Below are 20,736 nucleotides of genomic sequence, written 5' to 3' on the forward strand. Positions count from 1 at the left end.
CAAATAACGTCTGAATTACATCCTTGTAAATATTGACTGTGGCCATCTTCTTCGTTTCTGCGCACAGAAAACCAAAATTTTAAGCCCGGCGGGGCCGGGCTGCTGCGCCGCAGGGCTGCCTGGGGTGCGGGGCGTGTGGAGCGGCGGGGCCGGGGGAACAGGGGCACACCTGTGGGAGCGGGCCGGGGACGCCCGCAGACATCGCCGGCAACTGAGCATCGTATCTCCGTGGGAGCGCGCCGAGGATGCAAAAAGCAGCGGGCTGTCTCCCCGCTTGGACTGGGGGCTAATTTTTAACCCTTGGGCGGGGGGGAGAGGGGGACGCACGACACACAAGAGAAGACGGAGAAGCGTGGTGGGAGATGGTTCCTGGTTTGGCATCATTAAACGCCGGTGTTAATGAGTGGCACGGGGCTGCGGCTGCGCCCCGTGTCCCCGACGGGAGTCTCTCCCGCGGTCAGCGTGACACCAGCCGGTGTCCTCAGCCGCCTTCCCCGGGGGACTCCCCCATACAGACGGTGAACTGCCCAGCCGTGCACTGCCGTACCCTCAGATGCCCCTGGCCGGACTCCTACCGCCTCTCCACGCACCGCCCCTCGACGCCGCTCTGCCCAGGCGGGGCCCGTGCCCTGGCTGGGGCTCCTGGGGTCCCCTCGCCGGCGGTGTCTCCCCCCAGGGATGGGGAGCGGCAGTCCCGACAGTGTGAGTGGCTGCGCAGCGGCTGTGCCTCCGGGCGCCAGCTCTGCGCATTTGGTGGTCGTTAAAAACAATTTGCTTCCCTCCCCGTTTGGGGAGGGGGAAGGGGAAAATCATTCCGGGGGAGGGGAGGGGAGGGAAAGGGAAGGGAAGGGAAAAGGGGGGGGGGGGGGACGAGTGAGAGCTAGGGCAAGCGAGGCAGAAACACCAAACCCGACAGAAAACCCGCGCTCCGAACTATTGCGACACGGAGCGAGGAGCGTGGCGAAGGCTGGCGGCGAGGTGCGAGTGGGAGCGGGCCGGGCCGTGGGAGCGGGCCGGGCCGAGGAAGCGGACCGGGGTTGGGTGGGGGGGCCGTGAGAGCGGGCCGGGCCGTGGGAGGAGCGGGCTGCCTCCCCCCGTGGGTGGGCAGGCGGCGCCCGGTGCCTCCGCGCTGCCCCCCCCGCCGGTCGCGCCGGGCGGGTCTCGGCGGTTCGGCGCGGCTGCCCGGTGACCGCTGCCGCCTCCCCGCAGCGCACAGCGAGCCCCCGCACCTCGGAGCCCGCGGCCAGCACGACGGCGGCCCCCAGCCCCCCACCATGAACACCATCGTCTTCAGCAAGCTCAGCGGCCAGGTGCTTTTCGAGGAGGACGCCAAGGAGCGGGAGCGGAGCAGCCGGTCCTACGTGGGGGTGGTGGAGGGCCCACACCACGCCGAGGTGCTGCTCCCCGACAGCCCGTCCATCAAGGAGAGCCTCAGCCTGCGCAACCGGCGGACGGGGTATGCGTGCGCTCGTCTCCGCGCCGCGCACCGGCTTCGGGGTCGGCCCTGCCTGCGCTGCCGGCGCTACCGGCCGCCGCGTCGCCGATCTGGGGTTGCAAGATGGGTTTCTAGCTGGGTCCTTCCCCGCACCCCCGGGTCCATATTCTCTGGGATTCTCATTCCGCATCTACGGTGGGAAATTCCGGCAATAGGTGATGCAGGGGCGTCCGATTGGAATGTGCCAGACAGAGCGCTCCTGTCCTGCTGCGCTTGACTTCCCCCTCTGCCTCCAAACAAAAACAAGCCGGGAATACCGGGGCTCCACCGGCTTGATCGGGAGCTTCATGCAATTAAAGTCTCCAAAACGGAGGCGCCAGGCGGGACGTGTGGGACCTCGGGGACGGGGCGGCGGCGCGGCCGATCCCCGCCGGGGCTGAGGCGGGCGGGCAGTGCGCGGCCCCGGCACTTGTTCCGCCGTCCCCGCGGGTTCGCAGCGCGCCCAGCGAGCGGGCGGGAAGGAGCGGTGTTGTCAGTGCGTTCCCAGGGATGGGATTTAGAACGGACTAGCGCGATGTCAGTCAGGGGCTGGATAACGTGATGTTAAGATCGGGTTCGCTAAAACGGCAGCTGAGGCTAAGCCGCCCGAAGCTGGTTTTTTTTTGGAGGGGGGACTTTTTTTTGGTTTGTTGGTTTTTGGGGGTTAGGTTTGTTTTTTTTTATGCTGGAACAGGTGAAATAGAAGGTGATGAAAGGACGTGCGAGCTCCGCCGTGTTGTCAGCCGTAGCTCGGAGGGTTGAACGGGCGAGCGCTGACCAGACATTTCGGGTCAGTGTTACAAAGTAAAGATCGAGGAGTACAGTCAGGCGGCTGCGAAACCGACAAGTCCGGGGGAGCTGCTTGTACTGACGAATTTCCACCCTAGCGATTGCATCAGCTCGCAGTTTTACCGGCGGTGCTGGCTGAGACGACGCAGGTGTGTGTCACCGAGATGTTACTGCCGGCGATCGCGGAGCGGGGCTGCAGCGGGAGCCCCGGGGCGGCAGCGGCGCGGCCGCTCGGCCCAGCCCAGCCCGGCGCGGCCCCGGGGCGCCCCCTGCCGCCGCCACCGGCACCCAGCGCCGCCCGCAGCCTCCTCCGCGCAGCGCCGCCGCCGGCCCCAGCCCGCCGCCGGCCTTTTCTTAGGATTCCCCCGATTTTGTTCACTCACTTTTTACTGTAGGCCTTTATTTACAAAGGGACACCTTTTTTTTTTTCTTAACGTGACCCGGGTTTCGTTCCCCCGGCATCCGCTGTTTCCCTCGGCAGGCGCGGGGCTTTGCGCGCTGCCTCGCATCGCTGCTGGCGGCGTTGGGAGCGGCACGCCGGCTCCTCCAGGAGCACCGCTCGCCACCGGCTCCGAGGAGCGAAATGGTCCAGGAGCTGCTAGGTGACGCGGGTATCTCTTGAGTATCGACGGGAAATAAATCCGGGATGGGGAATCAGGCTGGGCTGGCCCCGGGGCAGCGCGCACCACTGCTGCGGGATGCGGGGCCGGCCGAGCGAGGTGCGGCCTGGCCGCGCTGGAAAGCTCCTCTGTAAACAGACTGGCCACACGCCTGTCAGGTGCCGAGCACCGAAAACATCGGGACACTCGCACCGGCGAAGCCCTGGCCCCGCTGAAAGACTCGTGGGGCCGCCGCGCGGGTCCGCAGCATTATCGCGGCCATTCACCAGCTCTGGGTCCGCTCGCCCAGACCCTCCACGGGGAGTTCGGGGAGCTGGTGGCATCACCTTCTCTTGAGCAGTCGTCTGCGCCGAGGGTTGCGGCTGTGGAAAGTCCCTGAACGTCCCCCGCGAGGACGGGGCTCGGCTCCTCCAGGCAGGGCGCACCCCGGAGCTGCGGCACGCCCGAGCTGGGTCCCCCCTCGAACAGGGCGCATCTACCGCACCCGCGCAGGGGAGCCCGGGGCCAGGCGGGGGGAGCGGGCAGGGCCCGGGGCCGGGCGCGGGGAGCAGGCGGGTGTCCCGCCGCTCCGGTCCTCAGCGCCCCTTCTCCGCGGCAGGGCGCGGCAGAGCGGCGGGAAGGTGCGGCACAAGCGACAGGCGCTGCAGGACATGGCGCGGCCGCTCAAGCAGTGGCTCTACAAGCACCGCGACAACCCATACCCCACCAAGACCGAGAAGATTCTGCTGGCCCTCGGCTCCCAGATGACCCTGGTGCAGGTAAGGAGGGGAACCCCTTACCCGCACCTCCAAACGCCGCTCTGAGACGTTTCATGGACGGGAGGGATGGGGACAACATCCGCCAAAGCTCCTCTGTGAGCTGAGCAAGGGACAGTGCTGGGTGTTGGGGAGCATCCGTGCAGCCAGCCAGACGAAGGGTCCTGTGCACATCCTTCTTCCACTCTCCCCTGGGCTCCCCCACCCCAGCAGGACTGTCTCCCTCAAACAAGAATTACTGCATCTGAGCTATTGTGGGTGGAGAAGTGCTACAGACAATCAGTAAAAAGTGTGTGCTTGCCCTCTTAGGAATAGATGCCCTCATCCTTTCATCTCATTAATAAATACAATGAAAGCATTTTTGCTTAGTCTTTAAAAATTCTCAAGTAAAAAAAGTCAGTCATAGGAGATTTCAGCACAGAATAGGAATTGTTGAGGAAATTGCAGGGAGCTACTCTTTCCTTTCAAAAAGGGGCTAGGATGGAAACTGTTCTACTGTTCTGATAGTAATTGTCGTCACCTGTTGCACAGATATCAGCATTACCATACACACTGTGTGCAGTGGCTCAGCTCACGGTGGATGTGCTTCACAGTCTTGCAGGAATTATTGTAATGTAATTAGACATGGGGAGTAATTGTTTTGCTCTCAGGTAATACTCCCCTGAAGTGACTGGCAATTGTCTTGCCATAAGAGGCATAAAGTTTGCTGCAAATGTTTATAAATCTCACTTCTTTGTTCTCTTTGCCATCTGGCACTCTACTGAAATATGTGGTTCAATGCTATCAGTTGCCGAGTGATGCTATCTCAGGTCTGGATGCTGCAAAGATTTATGCATTGTGAATAATCTAATTTCCTTACTGCAAGCTACTGGTAGGTGTGTAAAATGAAACCCATGTGTTTGCAGGTTAGGTCCTCATCACTCTGCCTAACACATTATGTGTCACTTTGCAAAGGACACAAAGAGATCAAAGTAAACTAAAGTATTAGAAAAAAGCAGGTGGTAATTCAACTTTATTATTTTGAGTGCTCCTTCAAAAAAACCTGTGCTATGAACTTCAATTCTAGTAATGGCAAAATGGGAAATTTTTACACTTCAGTACCTCACTATGAACATATTGCACTAGGAAAAACACTATAGCTTTGACAAAAATAATATTAATGTCTCAGAAAATGCCAGTTATAACTGGAAGATATAGTTAAAAAAACTTCTCTTGCTTTAAAAAATATACTAGAAAGGTTTAACTATGATTAAATAAACACTGTCCCGTCAATGGCACAATTCAGTAGGAGTACTTTATTGGACTATGGCTCTTAGAATATCCCTGTATTTTTACATGAGATTTAAAATATATATCCAGAATGTGTGTTGGGACACTTTCACATTAACAACATCTTGAGGAGTTCTGCTATTCTTTTAAAAATGCATTAGAATGAACAGAGAAGGGAAAAAAACTGGTGGGTTTTTGCAGAATTTCTCTTGTGGCAGCTTTGATAAATCCTGATAGGGATAAGATGTATTAGCCTTTTTAAAAGCATCAAGTGAGCCATGGCCACTACTCCACAGAGTTTTATGATCTATGTAAGGTGTAGAATAAAATTAAGAAGAATCAGGAAGGGCTGCCTTTAGCTCTGTTAGACCCCTGTGACTCTAGTGGGTTTACGCTGAACCTGAATTTGACCAGTTCTGTTTCTATGAACTGTAATATTTGAAAGAACTGTGCAAACAGGCACATCTATCTTCATTTACAGAAGCACAACATCAAAGAGAAATCCCAGTTGTTTTTTCCATCATTTGTGTGCAATGCTCTTTTAATCCAGGAATACGATAGCATCTGTAGGAGATGTAAATACATATCTCTGGCACCAGCACTAATTCCTGAGTCTCAAAGAGCTAAACAACACACACCCCACACCTACTTTTTGGATGCTCAAAAAAGAACAAGATTGTAATCCAGTTCAAAATTTTTGTTCTCTAAGAGTGAGAGAGAGCATGCCAAGGTGTGATCTCAGTCACGCTGGGTACATCTGACATAGCTTTCCTGAAGGCTGTGCTCTTTCAGACAAGCGGTATAACCAAGAGCAGGTTTGGGACTGGGCTTTGGTGTCTGTTGGAAAGCTTTACTTCTGTCCCAGGAGGGGCACTTAGCAAAAGCATCAACCAGGGTTGCCTATAAATTGTTTTTCTAATCTAGTAATATTGTTAGACATTGTTGGAGAACCAGGAACCAGTGTATGATGTTTCCTCTGGGTTAAATGCCTTCACGTTTGCTGACCTGTCTCATATTTACCACACTTTTTACATTTCTCAGTGCTGTCCCGTGGTGTTTGCTCCCACAGATTTCCTCTCCTGTGGAGGCTGTTGTCTGCTGACAGCTGCTACCTCTTCCCAGCATCCCTCATGTGCTGACACCTTGTCGTCACAAGCCCTAGGAAAGGCAAAAGATACTGTTGAATATCCGTTTGAGTTTCTGACAAAATGCCATTTAGGGAATGAATGTTTGGGGGTTTTTTTGTTTTTCACCTGACTGATGACCTTGGAAAAGGTCTTCAGCAGCTGCCAGGAAGATGATGTTGGTCACAGTAATATTGATAATACAGATGTAACTCTTCTCCCTATGCTTTTCTTTCATCTAATGAACCTTATTCCAATATGTACCATCTATCCAAAGGAGCTTTTTCAGGACCATGGTGTAGATAAAGCCAGTTCTTCTGTGAGACAAAGAGGTGAACATCCAGCTCTGTTTTTTACTTTTGTTATTGGGACAAACTAATAACATGCAGATACTAATAATTGTTGTTATTAGTATCTGCATGTCAAATCTTCCACAACTTTATTTTTGTTAGTTTTGCTATCACCCAGTTGACTGATTTTAAATTAATTTGTTCTACTTCAGTAATACTTCAGCCTACCCCCCTGTTCTTCGGTGCAGTGGGACAGCAAGGGGACTGTTCCAGATGCATGTCCGACTGCAGTGCTCAGTCGAAGAAAAGTCAAGACTCTTCCAAGGATTTTGCAGGAATCATAAATCATCTTGTTTTTTGAGTAGTAGGAGCAAAACCTGGGGCAAATTCTGGGCTGACTTACTCCAATGCAGGCCAACAAGGTCTTTGGGAGTCCTCAAGGCAAATGTTATTGCAGATTTCAGTCCAACAGTCCAAAGTTTTCTACTTCCACAACTGCCAAAGCAGGAAACCAAAAAAGCAATATAGTTTGAAAAGGCATTTTATATTTTACTCCAATTAGATTTCAATTCAGAATCCAATAATTTGTCCTATTAATATGCTACATTTTCATTTGTATTATTACCACAGTGCTTGATTTATTTTATTTTAAATTTTTGTTTAGATGTTCTTGTGAAATAAAAAAGAAAAATGGCTGTATATTCTTTCCAGAAAGAAATATGAATGGGTATATTGTTGAAAAGAAGGTTTTTTCAATACAAGAATTAATATATCAGTCATGTGCTGCTATGGATTTAATAGTATTCAGATTTATAAAGGCATATCTGGATTACTGGAGGAGGAGAATCGCTTGATGTCTGTTCCCTTTCTGAAAGTTTGGCCACTCTTAACCACTGAAGCAGAACAAATTACAATAAAATTGAAGATGTGTCTTCAGAAGTAAAGCCAGAGGGTCAATATTTTCATGATGTTGATATAAGTACCTGATGCTCTTAGGGAACGACTGAACTGCTGTAAAAAAATGAATGCTGGAAAGCACATCTATTATCGTTCCCCTTGGGTTTTGTCTTTTTACTTCTCAAAGAACTACAGGATTGTTACTTTACAAGAATAGTGAGTTTCATCATGTGTTTTTTCAAGATTCTTAGATCTTGGGAGGTTTATGTGACAAAGATTTTCCCACTGGCTTTTATCTAAATCATTTATTGGGTTTTTTTTAAATTATTTTTGGAGATCAGAGTAGCTCAGCTTGGGACTGTGGGAAAGGTTGGATGTTTTTGGCAGCTTTGGTTGTTTCTTTTTGTAATGGTTTAGGTAAGTGGTGCAAACTGGCACTCTTTGTGAGTGGGACCTACAGCAGTAGGCAGGTTTTTAAAGACCACATGGATAGACAATGTAACATTTGGGGCTGGTTGAAATGGGTGGTAAAACTGTTGTTGTCTTTGAAGGAGACAGGTGGTGGCTGGAGGTCAGGGTGAGCATGCTGACTGGTGCAGCCTGTGGCCGTGCAGCCTGTTCCAGTCCACACACCTGGAGGTTGTCCAAGACTGAGGAGTGAGAGAGGTGTTGAATCTCATGATGTCTTAGAAATCAGGATTTTCCAGCAACATGCACCAGTGCCCAAGAGCAGGAAAGCACCTAGAGATTACCACATCATAGATTAAGCCTAAAAATCTCTTAAATGGATTGGACTAACTTTCCTTTCATCCAAGGCTTTAGTGAGCCTTGTTGTAATTGCATTTGAGATCAGAGTTTCTAGAGTGGATTTGCTGCTTTGTGCTTTAGTATAGCTGACTTGAGGTTCTTTCAAAATCATAGAGTCGTTCAGGTTGGAAAAGACCTTTATAATCATCAAGTCCAGCCATTAACCCAGCACTGCCAAGTCCACTGCTAAACCATGTTCCTGAGCACCACGTCTACATTTCTTTAAATACCTCCACGGACAGTGAGTCAACCATGGTGACTTTCACTGGGCAGCTTGTTCCAATGCCTGGCAATCCTTTCTGTAAAGAAATTTTTCCTAATATCTAATCTAAACCTCCCCTGATTCAACCTGAGGCCATTTCCTCTTGTCCTATCACTTGTCACTTGGGAGAACAGACTGACCCCATCTGGCTACAGCCTCCTTTCAGGTAGTTGTAGAGAGCAGTAAGGTCTCCCCTGAGCCTCCTTTACTCCAGGCTAAACCCCCCCAGCTCCCTCAGCTGCTCCTCATCAGACTTGTGCTCCAGACCCTTCACCAGCTTTGCTGCCCTTCTCTGGACTCTATCCAGCATCTCAGTGTCCTTCCTGAATTGAGGGGCCCAGAACACAGCATTCGAGTTGTGACCTCACCAGTGCTGAGTAAGTGCAAAGGTACAATCACTGCCCTGCTCCTGCTGGCCACATGTTACGGTCCAGTTCTTAAAATTATTAGGAATTCCTCTGCCTGAATTAAGGTGCAAACGAGACCATATGCCAAAGGATTCCAGTCTCTGACATCACACTTGCTGATCCAGGCCAGGATACCATTGGCCTTCTTGGCCACCTGGGCACATGTGGCTCACGTTCAGCTGATGTCAACCAGTACCCTCGGGTCCTTTTCCACCAGGCATCTTTCCAGCCACTCTTCCCCCAGCCTGTAGCATTGCAGGAATTGTTGTGACCCAGGGGCAGGCTCTTGGCCTTGTTGAGCCTCATACCACTGGCCTTGGCCCATGGATTCAGCCTGTCCAGATCCCTCGTGGAGCCTTCCTTCCCTCCAGCAGATCAACCCTCCCACCCAACTTGGTGTCTCTGCAAACTGACTGAGGGTGCCCTTAATCCCCTCCAGATTAATGATAAAGATATTAAACAGGACTGGCCCCAGTACCAAGCCCTGGGGGACACCACTAGTGACCGGTGACCAGCTGGATGTAATTCCATTCACCAACACTCTCTTGGCCCAGCCACCCAAACTGGTTTTTACCCAGCAAAGAGCACACTCATCCAAGCCACGAGCAGCCAGTTTCTCCAGGAGATGCTGTGGGAAATGGTGTCAAAGGTTTTACTGATGTCCAGGTAGACGCATCTACAGCCTTTTCCCTCATCTACTAAGTGAGTCACACTGTCATAGATGAAGATCAAGTTGGTCAAGCAGGACCTGTCTTTCACACATCCTTGCTGCCTGGGCCTGATCCCCTGATTGTCTTGTACATGCTGTGTGATGGCACTTAAAATCATCTGCTCTATAAAGAGCAGGAGAACAAGGTGCAATATATTTATCTCATTATGAAATAACAATCAAATACTACTATTCCCTTCTCTCATAGCAGAAGACTTAAAATATGACTCATATTTTCATATTGATATGCAGAAAGCAAAGCAATGGCATGGGAAGAATGAGCTCAAAATAAACCAAGAGTACCATGCAGAAATCACTCCTGCTAAATTTAATTGCTTTTGTGTATGAATCACACTAATACTACCCTATCTTTCTTTTCTGTAAGTGGCATTTCACTGATGAAAAATTTCAGTATGTAATAAAATGAAGCATAATGAAATCTTTCTTGTGAGAGGTTGGAAAGCTGTCAGTTTGGTAAAATGCTGCAGTAACTGCAATCCTGTTCACTGGGACCCTGGATTGATCCATCTCTGCTGTTAAACACTTGATTTCAGAATTACACTGTCATGCAGCAGGTGACTGCTGCTTCAGATGAGCAGTCTGGAGTGAGTTTGTTAACAGCATTAGAAAGTGCATGGATTCCAGCCCACCCAATCTCATATGCTGTAAAAATTTCTGTGTCAATATGATGATTATAAGCAAGTAGCCTCAGAAAAGAATGAAAATTACTTACTCTGCCAGCTACATTTTTGGTTTTCTAACCTGTTGTAGTAAACTACAAGGCTTATAAAGTTACGTGTTTGGCATCTGAGCACTGATCCAGGGCTCACTGTATTTTCAGTGGAACCCTGTTTCATGTAAATGTGATTTTAAGTAAAATCAAAGTGACAGGCGTAAGGCACCACTGCTAAGTTTTAGCTGGGATTCTGAACTGAAGCTTTGCTTTTTTTTTAGGCAGATAGTGTTTATTTTTCTCATAATCACTTTAGAAGAGATTATTGATCCAGAATAATTAGACATACTTCTGTGTGATTTATACAGTAACCTTAGCTACAATAGACAGATGACAAAACTAGGGCCAAAATCCGACACTAAGGTCTATAGTCTGGCTCTCTTCTAGGTGAGGTAGCATGTATTGATAAAACGTGTATGAACTTGCTTTGCAGGTTGATGTAAATTAAATGGTATGATCATTCCCAGGTCAGAATATGATGATCCTAGTCTGGCTTCCTCTGTGTGCATGTTCACAACACAAAGATGTGAGCAGGGCTGTAGGCTGCTAACATCCTTTACATTCTCCTTTGCAAGTGGTGCTACTCTGCCCCCTTCTTGCAGAGGTCATGTCAAAATGCACTTATTCCTGCAAGGGGGTAAATAGCACTTTTAACACCTTATTTATCATTAAGCAAACATTGTTAGAATGTAGGTTGCTTGCCTCTGTTCTTGCTCATAGTAAAGATACAGTTGTCAATATTTTCTATTTTCTATCTTTTTGAGTTGAAGTAGAATCAAGGCCATCATTTTCTTAGGTGTGCTTTCATGCAAAGTCACTGCAAGAACATGCATCCCATTTAGTGATTTAATTCGCACTGCTGGCACAGAAGGGTAGAGTGTGCCCTTTTGCTCATTCAGTGCCTAAAGCACTGTGAAATACTTGTGTTTGAGCCTGACTTTGTGATGAGCCTGTATGCTAGAGGGGTACTAACATGTATCCATTTTGCTATGTCAAACTCTAGAAAATGCTCTGCAGCTGGGAAGGAAGACAAACCAGACTATTGTTTAATAGTCACCTTGAGAGGAGTCTGCATCTTCACTGGTTTTTAGGGTGTCCACAACAAAAAGAGTTTGTAAAATCTGCTGCTTTGTAGACCAAGGGGTTGATATCTGCAGTGAGTCAAAGTATGTTGTACTCTGTAAGACTTTCCTGATGCCCATGGCTTGTCAGAGTTCTGTTAAAGTACAAGGGAAAATTCGGGCTTTTTAATATACAGATTCAGAATGTCTTTTTCTCTTCCACAGCCTTATTGTAGCCTATATAAATACCCAAGGAAACTCCTGAATATTAGATAATAGTTTTAATTTAGAAAGTTGGTGATATATTGAAGGTTCATATTGAAAGTTCAGGGCTTTATCTTTTAAAAAAAAAAAAAGAAGAATACAGAACCAGTATTTGGGACATCTTAATTGAAATCTTGTGATAATGTGGTTTTGCTAACACTGGGGAAGGGTGGGATGCCTGAGCTTGCCTTCTTGTATGAGGTTCCTGCTCTGCTCAGTGGTAATTTCATGGACTTCTGTTCATATTTCTCATTTGCTGTATCCTTGAATCATACATAAAACTCTTGAGAGCTCTATGGATTTTTTTATTTGTGTCATTTTCAAGGGAAACTAATACACTCATTTGTATGCAGGTATCAAACTGGTTTGCCAATGCAAGACGTCGCCTGAAGAACACTGTCAGGCAACCAGATCTTAGCTGGGCTTTACGAATAAAACTGTACAACAAATATGTTCAGGGAAATGCTGAGCGACTCAGCGTGAGCAGCGATGACTCATGCTCTGAAGGTTTGTTGATGCTCTTTTATCGATTTTGAACTGATTAAAATATATTTAGAAAGTATTAGATACCCTGAGTTAGCTCTAATTTTTAATCACAAAATACTCTCAGTGGATCTGCCTTTATTTCTTTTGTGAATTAGGTGCCTATATTGGCTCCCAACTACTATGCAGCCTTGCAAAGCAGGATTGTGTAAGTTGTTCAAGGTGACAATCTGGCTGCATGTTGTTATATTTCATTTTTGCTAGAAAGATAATTGTTAGTTCATTACATTCTACAAGCCTGTTCCTTTAATCTGTATCAAAGGAAAAAGACTGATTACATTTGTTGGTATAAAGAAATGAGAAATCACTTGACTGTTACTTTCCTTGATGGAAGGGTTATAGCAATATACATCTTTAACAGGACAATCTGATTAACTTCAGCAGGGCTTATTAGATGGTAAACAGAATATTACTGTTATTTATTTAATGTATTTTGCTAGCAACTGTTTTCCATAAAGGGTGCACTGGAATTCTCTTTCTTACTCAAATTAACAAATGCAGGATATTTTTTTAAAGTACCCTGTATTTTTAATAGAGCTCTTGTATTAATTATGTCTGTGGGTACTTTTTTTAGACAGTTGTGACATGGAGATACAATGACAAGAACAAATCCTACAGAACATTGTCAGAAATCTGTATGTGAATTTTTAGAAGAGTATGTCTCAATTTGCACTCAGTTTCAAATATCTTTGTTCCAATTTCAGTCTGTACTCACATTTCTTGAAAAATGTGAGAATATATTCACATTTCTACTCACTTCCCTTGAAAAGATTGCTTGCAGAACAATTTAAAGAGTACAGTTTAAGACGATGCACCTAAATATGCTGTGGTATTCAGGCGAACCAGATTACAAGATATGATAGTAAGAATTCAGCTTATTCACACAGCTTTTTAAATGCTTAGTTGAGTTAGGGCACTTTTCAGATTTTTTCTACCCGCCTTGTATTACTCATGAACAAATTAGACTCAAAGACTGCTTTCTACAGCTAATTAATTTAGAATAGCTGTAACATCTGAAAGCCATGGGAACTACTATGAGCAATGTGTGAACAGAAGAAAATGAAAATCGCTGTCTAATGCTGAAGTTACTGTCTAGTTTTAGTTATATTTATCACAATTCAAAATACGTAAAGAAAGCCTCATGTTAAATATTAGGTACTCAGTGTATTACTGTATCTTTGTTCTTTTGTTTTCAGATGGAGAAAATCCTCCAAGAAACCTTATGAATGAAGGGGGATATAACAAACCAGTTCATCACACTGTGATTAAAACTGAAAGTTCAGTAATAAAAACAGGAGTGAGACCAGAAACAAGTGCCAATGAGGATTATGTGTCACCCCCCAAATACAAAAGCAGCTTACTGAATCGTTACCTAAATGACTCACTGAGACATGTCATGGCTACTAATGCAGCTATGATGGAAAAAACAAGGCAAAGGAATCATTCCGGTTCATTTAGTTCCAATGAATTTGAGGAAGAACTGGTGTCTCCATCATCATCAGAGACAGAAGGCAATTTTGTCTATCGGACAGGTAAGGGATATTTTTCTGCTTGATTTCTATTACAGAGAACTTCAGTAGACAGTGTCTCCTGGAATAAGTGTCACCTGATTGTGCCTTTTATGAGACTGGGTAACTTCTGTCCATTCTCTTATATGACAGTGGATAATTCCTGTCTGTCTTCTTGCATGAGAGTAGATGATTCCTATACGTCCTCTCATATCAGAGTGGATAAATCCTGTCCGCCCTTTCATTCTCTGGAGAAGTTCTACCTGCAGTATAACAGTTGAGTGCTGTTACTGACCACTAATGAAGCTGGTTTGCTTTTCAAATGGAGCAATGGGGATAGTTTTTGAAATGACATTTACAGGGCACCTTTTGCCAGCACTAAGACGAGCGTAAGGAAGGAGAAAACTCTTCAGCATTCTATTAAAATATGTGGGGACTAGAAGAGAAGGACTGAAGTTCTTCATGGCCCCAGCTGGGAGGAAGAGGAGGGCTTTGAAATTTCAAGGTGGCTGTTTGTGGCACTTACATGAGTTATATGCTCTTCAATGGAGTGCATGTGAACACCTTGCCCTGTTGTACTGCACCTTTTCTGTCCTCAGAGTGCCTTGTCCAGTATGTGACCCTTTGGTGCTCATGCATCTCTTAGGAATATAGGCATTGCTGTAGACTAATTTCTGCATCACTCTCCAGATACAGTGCACTGAGCTAAGGGGACACAGACTTGGCCATTAAATACCTTGTCTTACTGGTTTTTGAAGGGTTACACATAGTTTATTATTTTAATCTTATCAATAAAAACTTAAAAACATGATGTAATATCATCCACTGTGTTACCAGTCAGAGCAAGGCACATGGGACTGCCTGGTTTATGCCAGTAAATTGCTGTAAATCAGGGCAAGATCAGGACTTGCTCAAGTCCCTGTGGGGCAGGGAATGCTGGAAGGCTCCTCTTGTGAAGCTTCTTCTGTATTTCTTTGGGACATAAGGCAAAAAAAAAAAAATTGAAAAAAATGAAGTTTTGCACCCCAGTCTCTGAAGGTCTCCACCAGTGTCTCAGGGTTTCCACCCAGTGCAGCAACCCGTGTGTTGTTCTGGGCCTTTCTTGTCAGGTTATTCTGCCAGGGACCCCCCTGAGGTGAGCATCACTTAGGGATGGATATTGCTGAAAAGTACTGGAGGATTTTTCCATAAAGTTAACACAGATTTAGATTTTGTACTTGGCTCCCCTTGGCTTCCCTGGCAGGCAGGTTCGGGTGCCTTTGCAACCTCTCAAGTTTTCAGCCTTTGCTCTCTCTTTTCTGGCACATTTCCTGTGGGGTTTTTTTTGTCCATGTGGAGAGGCCACAAGGCTGAGTTCTGTGGTGGGGATTAGGAGGATGTTTGTGTGCACAGGTTGTTGGAAATGACCAAGGAGATAGTGGGGGCCCTGTAGAGAAATGGGGTCTCGTGGGGAGGAAGAATAGTGCATGCACAATTCATAAATTTCAAAATTAACTTTCTCCGTTCATTTAATTTCGTTTTTCTCAACATACCAAATGCATTTGGTCTTCATTACAAGCATATTGTCTGCCAATTTTTATTTTTAAGTGAGAAGTTACTCAAGAACAGATGCAGCAGCTCAGATATGTAAACTTCTGTTTTTCTGTACTTTATACCATAACCTAGAAATGGACAAAATGACTTTTTAAAATTTATAATAAATTTGCTACTGGATTAAGTTCTTCTTGACAAGTTTCAAGCTGCACTGAAAAATATGGTCATTAATGTGAAGGCTGAGAGAGGCCCATTGTAACTGTGTAAATTCACCAGCTGTGCTGGAATGACTAAAAACCTAGTATATTTGTCCTTAAGTTCGTGACATTCCTGGAACTCCTCTTGAGACTGTATTTAAGTCAGTTCCTAAATATCTTCCTTAACATTTTCACAAATGTTGAGAACAGACCAGCAGCTCTTAGGTTATAGTTTTATTCTTTTTGCACTTCGAAATTAGAGATGTAGTATATAGAAAGAAAAAAAGATCATGTGTATATGTGATATTTTTTGTTATATCATTGCTATATATGTGCGTACATTCAGGAAATATAGGTAAAAATGGGCTTTTTTTCAGTTACAAGATTACAGTTCCCATTAATGATTTTCTGATGATCTTATAACGTGCAGGAATTAAGCTTTTCATGAACTAAGCAGATATTTTCAAGTTATTGTCCATTTATGAAACTTATCTTCAAATAGATGAAATTATTGACATGAATGTTAGGGAGAGATAAATAAGGATGATTTACTTCTTAAAATGTTTTTTATTTGTAATTTGAATACCTGGGTTGGCAGTTCTCAGTGCAGTTGTGAACCAGACCTGTATCTGTGTTTTCAAAAATAGCTGTAATACATTTTGATTAAGCAAATAATGGGGTATGGCTGACTTTACCACTCTTACCCTCCTGAAAGTGGCAAGTGTATTTTTAAGTGAGATGTCTCCTCTTAGAAGGAGTTCGCCATGGCAATTTTTTGTAGAGCAAAACGGCTGATTTTTAACACAAAGGAGATGTTGCAGGATTGTCAAGTCCCTACTAGATGTTTTCATTTATGAAGACATTTTAAGCAGTATTTCAAAAAGCACAGAGTGAAAACTGATTGATGTTTTATTTTTGAGAAACTTTTGGCAAGGTCGTTGTGCCTCTAAGGACAGGCAGTCACTGGAGTTTAAACTAATTCTTTATTGTGCTTCCCTGGAAGGGTAACTTTCCGTGGCAGATCATAAGTAGAAAGCTTACTCACCCTGTCTGGTTCTGATTATGGGCTGGACCCTGATTTCAGGTACATCGGTGTGTCTGGAGCTACTTTGTTCACACAGCACCCGGGGTCAGTGTGGCCATGTGTGTCTCAACAGCCTGCGTCAAATTAACAGCATACGAGGGCAGTGTCCAATAACAAAAACAAGAAATTGCAGTTTAAAGTTTATAAGGAAAACGGGTTGTAGAATTTCCCATTTCAGTCATTAACATGCTTATAAACACGGGACCATATGCTACTCCAGCTTCGTGCAACTGGGAAATCCCACATAAAGATCAAGGACAGGCTATATAACTGACTGTCGGCAGAGCAGCCTCGTTTTCTACCTCCACACAATTATGGTGAGCTCATGGGAAAGAGTTTCAGTGCTGGAGAGGGGCAGCAAACCCCCGAGTCGGAGCCCTCGCAGGTGCGGTGCCCTCGCTGCCATTCCCCAGGGCCTGGGCAGCCAGGGAGCTGCTGCGGGAGGCGGCGCGGGCAGACAGTGCAGGGAGAGCAGAGCAGCCAGGGAAGAGTGCAGCTGCCCTCGGGTGTGTCACAGGTTTCTGCAAGTCTTTCTGTCGTAAGCTGATACTCTTATGTATATAACATATACACAGGTGTATTCACTTAAAGCAGAAAATTTCAGTTCAGATTAATCCTGGTGCAGGTATAATATAAATAGATATAGTTGGTCAAATGTGCATCTTAAACTGATGAGTGAAAGGCTTGGTTCAGTGTTTTTGTTTAGTTAAAAAGCTGTGTCGGAGAAGTAGTTTTCACTAACTGCTTGCTATGCTGTCACTCACAGCGGGTTCTCTGTGTGACAGGAATAACTGAAACCAGACTTGTCTACCTTTATTTGTTGTACAAATGCATGCAGAAACAACAGTCTTGACTGCAACGGGCACTCCAGAAATCTACAAGGAAAAGATCTAATAATGTTTGTAGTGAGGCTGAATATAAATCTAAAGAGGCAATGTCAGTCTTTGGTTTACAGAACACTGAAACGCTGGCTTTTCTGTAATCACGCTGCAGTGCTCCCTGAGTACCCTATCATCAGTCACCTGCAGAAACAAAATGTCCTGCATCATTGTAGCACAAGGAAATGAAAAATTAGCAGCTTTCTGGCATACTGTTGTCTAGTGAAGGAAAGCAAAAATTAAAACAAGAGAAAAAGAGACGAAATGGCAGGACAGGGAGTCCTTTTTCTCTAGGCAGATTTTTCATTAATTTCACTTTATATGTTATTTAGCACAGTAGAAAAGCCAGGACAAATAAAAACAGTGAGGAAACGAAAGACTTGCAGGCCTGGAAGAGAGGGTGGTTTTAAACAAATGCTTGAATGACTGGCTGATTTTTGAAGATGTTTGATCTCTATTTTTAGACATTTATACTCAGGAGTGCGCTCTGTTTCTGATGTTTTCATTACTACTGACTTTTTCTTTCCTCTCACCTTCCTTTCTTTCTTTCCTTTGGAGCCTGCAAAGTTGGTGATTCATAAGGCATGATCCTGGGTCGTTTATTCCAGCATGCTGAGCACCTCTGATGAGACCTTTGGCATACTGCAGGATCAGGCCCACATTTCTACAGAGCACTTAAATGTAAGGGTGTAGCCATGCACATAAGTACTATTGAGAGACACACGAGCTGCAGAACAGTGCTGTGATTTTGTGTGGTCCTTGCCAACTTTTCCTCACAACTGAACATTTTTAGAAATTAACATGTAATTTAAAAATAAGCCGTAAAATTTGAGAGCGTAATACAAACACAATGGAACCTGTTTTCAGAAACAACTCAAGGGACCCGCAAATACTGCTCACAGCAGTGACTTTTGTAAGTTTGATCTAAATGGTGCTGGAGACCTTGGGGATACTTTGAAATAAATGGTAACCTGGGAGAGCTGAAGGAGGTCTTTTTTGCAGATCCTAATATCATCCAGAAGTGAAATGTAAAAGGTGAATGTCAAGTACAGTGTTAAATGCACACAGCAGCATAACTGCAATTTGAAGGTTACACAGTTAAGATCGTATTTCTGCAGGAATTTTATTATTACATGACCTGATTTGTCAACACTAAAATAGCATGGAATTGAGAATTGAGGAGAAGATTATGTTTAATTTACTGTTCTGTTGTTTTTTCTAAAGAAAGAATAAAAGGAAATGTCTTTACAACACAGGAAGTGTCAGGTTTAATATACCAGATGTGATAGCCCAAACCTGAGAACTTTAAAGATCCTACCCATTCCCTGCTAGTTTGGTTCACTTTCTGCATTTCTTTCAGTTCAAACACCAAAAATCAAATAAGCTATTTTTTTAATTCTCTTTAGTTTCTTGGTTTCTCAGTATCTGAGTTGCAAGGGGAATTGGTCAGGATTATTTCCACATGACCCTGAAAAACAGTGCTTCATCTGAACTGAATCTTTTTTGTGGGAAGGTAGAAGTTCCAACCTCTTTCACATTGGGGAATGGAGGAAGAGAGCACTGGGTAGGCTGGGAACAACAACAGCTGAGGGTAGAGCACTGTCCCAAAAGCCTGGGCACCCAGGGACTGCCAGCTGGCTAGGAAGAGCTTTGCCTGGAGCGAGCCCTGCTGAGAGGGGAAGCAGCACTCCCAGCAGCGTCAACTTTCCTGTGCCACTTCTCTCCACTCCCTTCTTTTAGTGGTTAGTGTTATGGGAAAAGAGAGTATTTGCTTTCTCACAGGTGCTGGATGCACAAACTATGCATCCTTGTTTTATCTATTTGTTTTCAGATGCAAAAGGTTATGAATGTTTAAGGCTTTTTTTCCCCTTTAAACCCAAAATACTGAAGATCCCAGAGACTGGCCTCTATGCAGGTAAGATGTGCTTCAAATAGCAGCATATTTGTGCCTGTTCTATAATTCAGGTATCATTGCTGTGGAGAACCCGCAGAGCAGAGACTGTGGGCATGTCTTCTGGTTTTGCTTCTGTTGATGTCATGGCAAATTTTCCATATGCTTCAGTAAAAACTATCTTGAGCCAGTTGTTTGGCTGCAGAGGATTTTCTTCAAATCAGCTTGCTTCAGAGCAGCATGTGTCAGGACTCCTGATAGCTTTATCATTGTAGAGAATGAGGTGTTCTTGCATGAATGATTTGAAATGGAAAAGATTACAACATCTGACTGAAAAATCAGAGACACCAAAAAAATCAGGGCACCAGCCATGTTTCCATGGCCACATGTTGTCACTGTCCATGCCAATGCAGCAAGCCTGCCTTTGTTTCTCCAAGACCATTAAAATTTTCCCGATGTAAATATTCACAGCAGTGGCCAAAAAAGCATCAGACCCCTGTGCTTGCCCAAGACCTCTCTCAGACACAGCAGGAAAAATGTGTGGTGCTGTCACCAATCTCTAACAACTATATATTTTAATATTCCTCTTTAGAGTTAGTCAATGCTCCAGGCCTCAGCAAGGGCTGTTCCCTGACAAGCCTTAGGCCTCACTCATTTAGTGAAGGTGTTTTCAAGGAGAAAAAAATATTTATCCCCATTTTCCCATTGTTCTGAATGTCTTCAGAATTATGCTTGGTCTTAAAACCTGGGGCCAGCCAAAATGTGAATATTTCAGGAAATTATGTGCATGGAAAAGCACATAGTCATAAATCAGAATGTTTTCCAGTTTTAGCTGTAGACTGCATGGTTAGTAATGAATATAATAGGGAAATTAGTTAGAAAATTAGCAGTTAATTTAAGTATATTTAAAGAGTGTGAAACTACAGCTTGGGAAAACTCATTAAGTAAAATGGAGGACTCCTTCTCCCCTTCCATTGCCTAAGCAGGATTTTCCCCAGTAGCCAAATTTGTGTGCACATCTCTTGCAGGAGAAACCCGGCTCACGTGCTGCCTTGCCATGGCTTCTGCCCTGATTCAGGGGTCCCTCCGCCTGAACGTCAGCCAGCTGCAGCCATTGCTGCAAAAAGAAGCACTGCATGTGTTGCAAAAAGAAACACTGCTCAGAGAGGAGGGCAGAGTGGGGCTCAGAGGACATAATGAGATGAGGTTACCAGCAATGTACCAGCTCAAGCAGAGCAGCAGAAAGCCCTGGGTGCTGCAGCGCTGGTGTAAGAGCCAGGGACAGAGTGGGGCAGCACCAGGCAGGAGCAGTGGTTTGCATCCTGTGGAATGTCTCTGTAGCCTGGCTGCCTCACGCTGCCTTGGTGTGCATGCAGAGGGGCCTTGGCACTGCAGCTGTACCCCAGCATGCTTCTGAAGGCACAAAGGAGCGTGTATCTGCTCTGTCCCCTACCCAGGAAACCCAGTGGCAAAATGCGAGTATCAGCTGTTAGTGCCAAAGAGGAGATAGGGGCCAATGAACTTGAAAAATATGGGATGATTTTATACATGGAAGAGCAAAAAAGAGGAACAAAACACAAGAGTGTTTGCAAAGACAGGGATGTGGGCTGTCACCTCATCAGATGTGGCTTTGAAGTCCAC

General features: G+C 45.4%; 1 protein-coding gene across 6 annotated transcripts in view; it reads left to right on the forward strand.

Annotated features, from left to right (window-relative positions):
- The first annotated feature begins 322 nt into the window (after positions 1-322).
- The window catches only part of MKX (mohawk homeobox), a 49,758-nt gene continuing 29,344 nt past the window's right edge, over positions 323-20,736 (forward strand). Inside the window, exons 1-6 of one of the 6 annotated variants that reach the window (XM_032114402.1) lie at positions 323-702; positions 1,210-1,456; positions 3,482-3,641; positions 11,815-11,968; positions 13,201-13,536; positions 19,036-19,119. In XM_032114402.1, the coding sequence (XP_031970293.1) occupies positions 363-702; positions 1,210-1,456; positions 3,482-3,641; positions 11,815-11,968; positions 13,201-13,536; positions 19,036-19,119 (1,321 nt within the window). In that variant the 5' untranslated portion in view covers positions 323-362. Of the gene's footprint in view, positions 703-875; positions 979-1,209; positions 1,457-3,481; positions 3,642-11,814; positions 11,969-13,200; positions 13,537-19,035; positions 19,120-20,736 lie in introns of those variants that run through there. The other 5 variants (XM_032114222.1, XM_032114576.1, XM_032114493.1 and 2 more) reach the window with 5 other exon arrangements.

Source organism: Corvus moneduloides, chromosome 1 (genome assembly GCF_009650955.1).
Source record: "Corvus moneduloides isolate bCorMon1 chromosome 1, bCorMon1.pri, whole genome shotgun sequence".
NCBI lineage: Eukaryota > Metazoa > Chordata > Aves > Passeriformes > Corvidae > Corvus > Corvus moneduloides.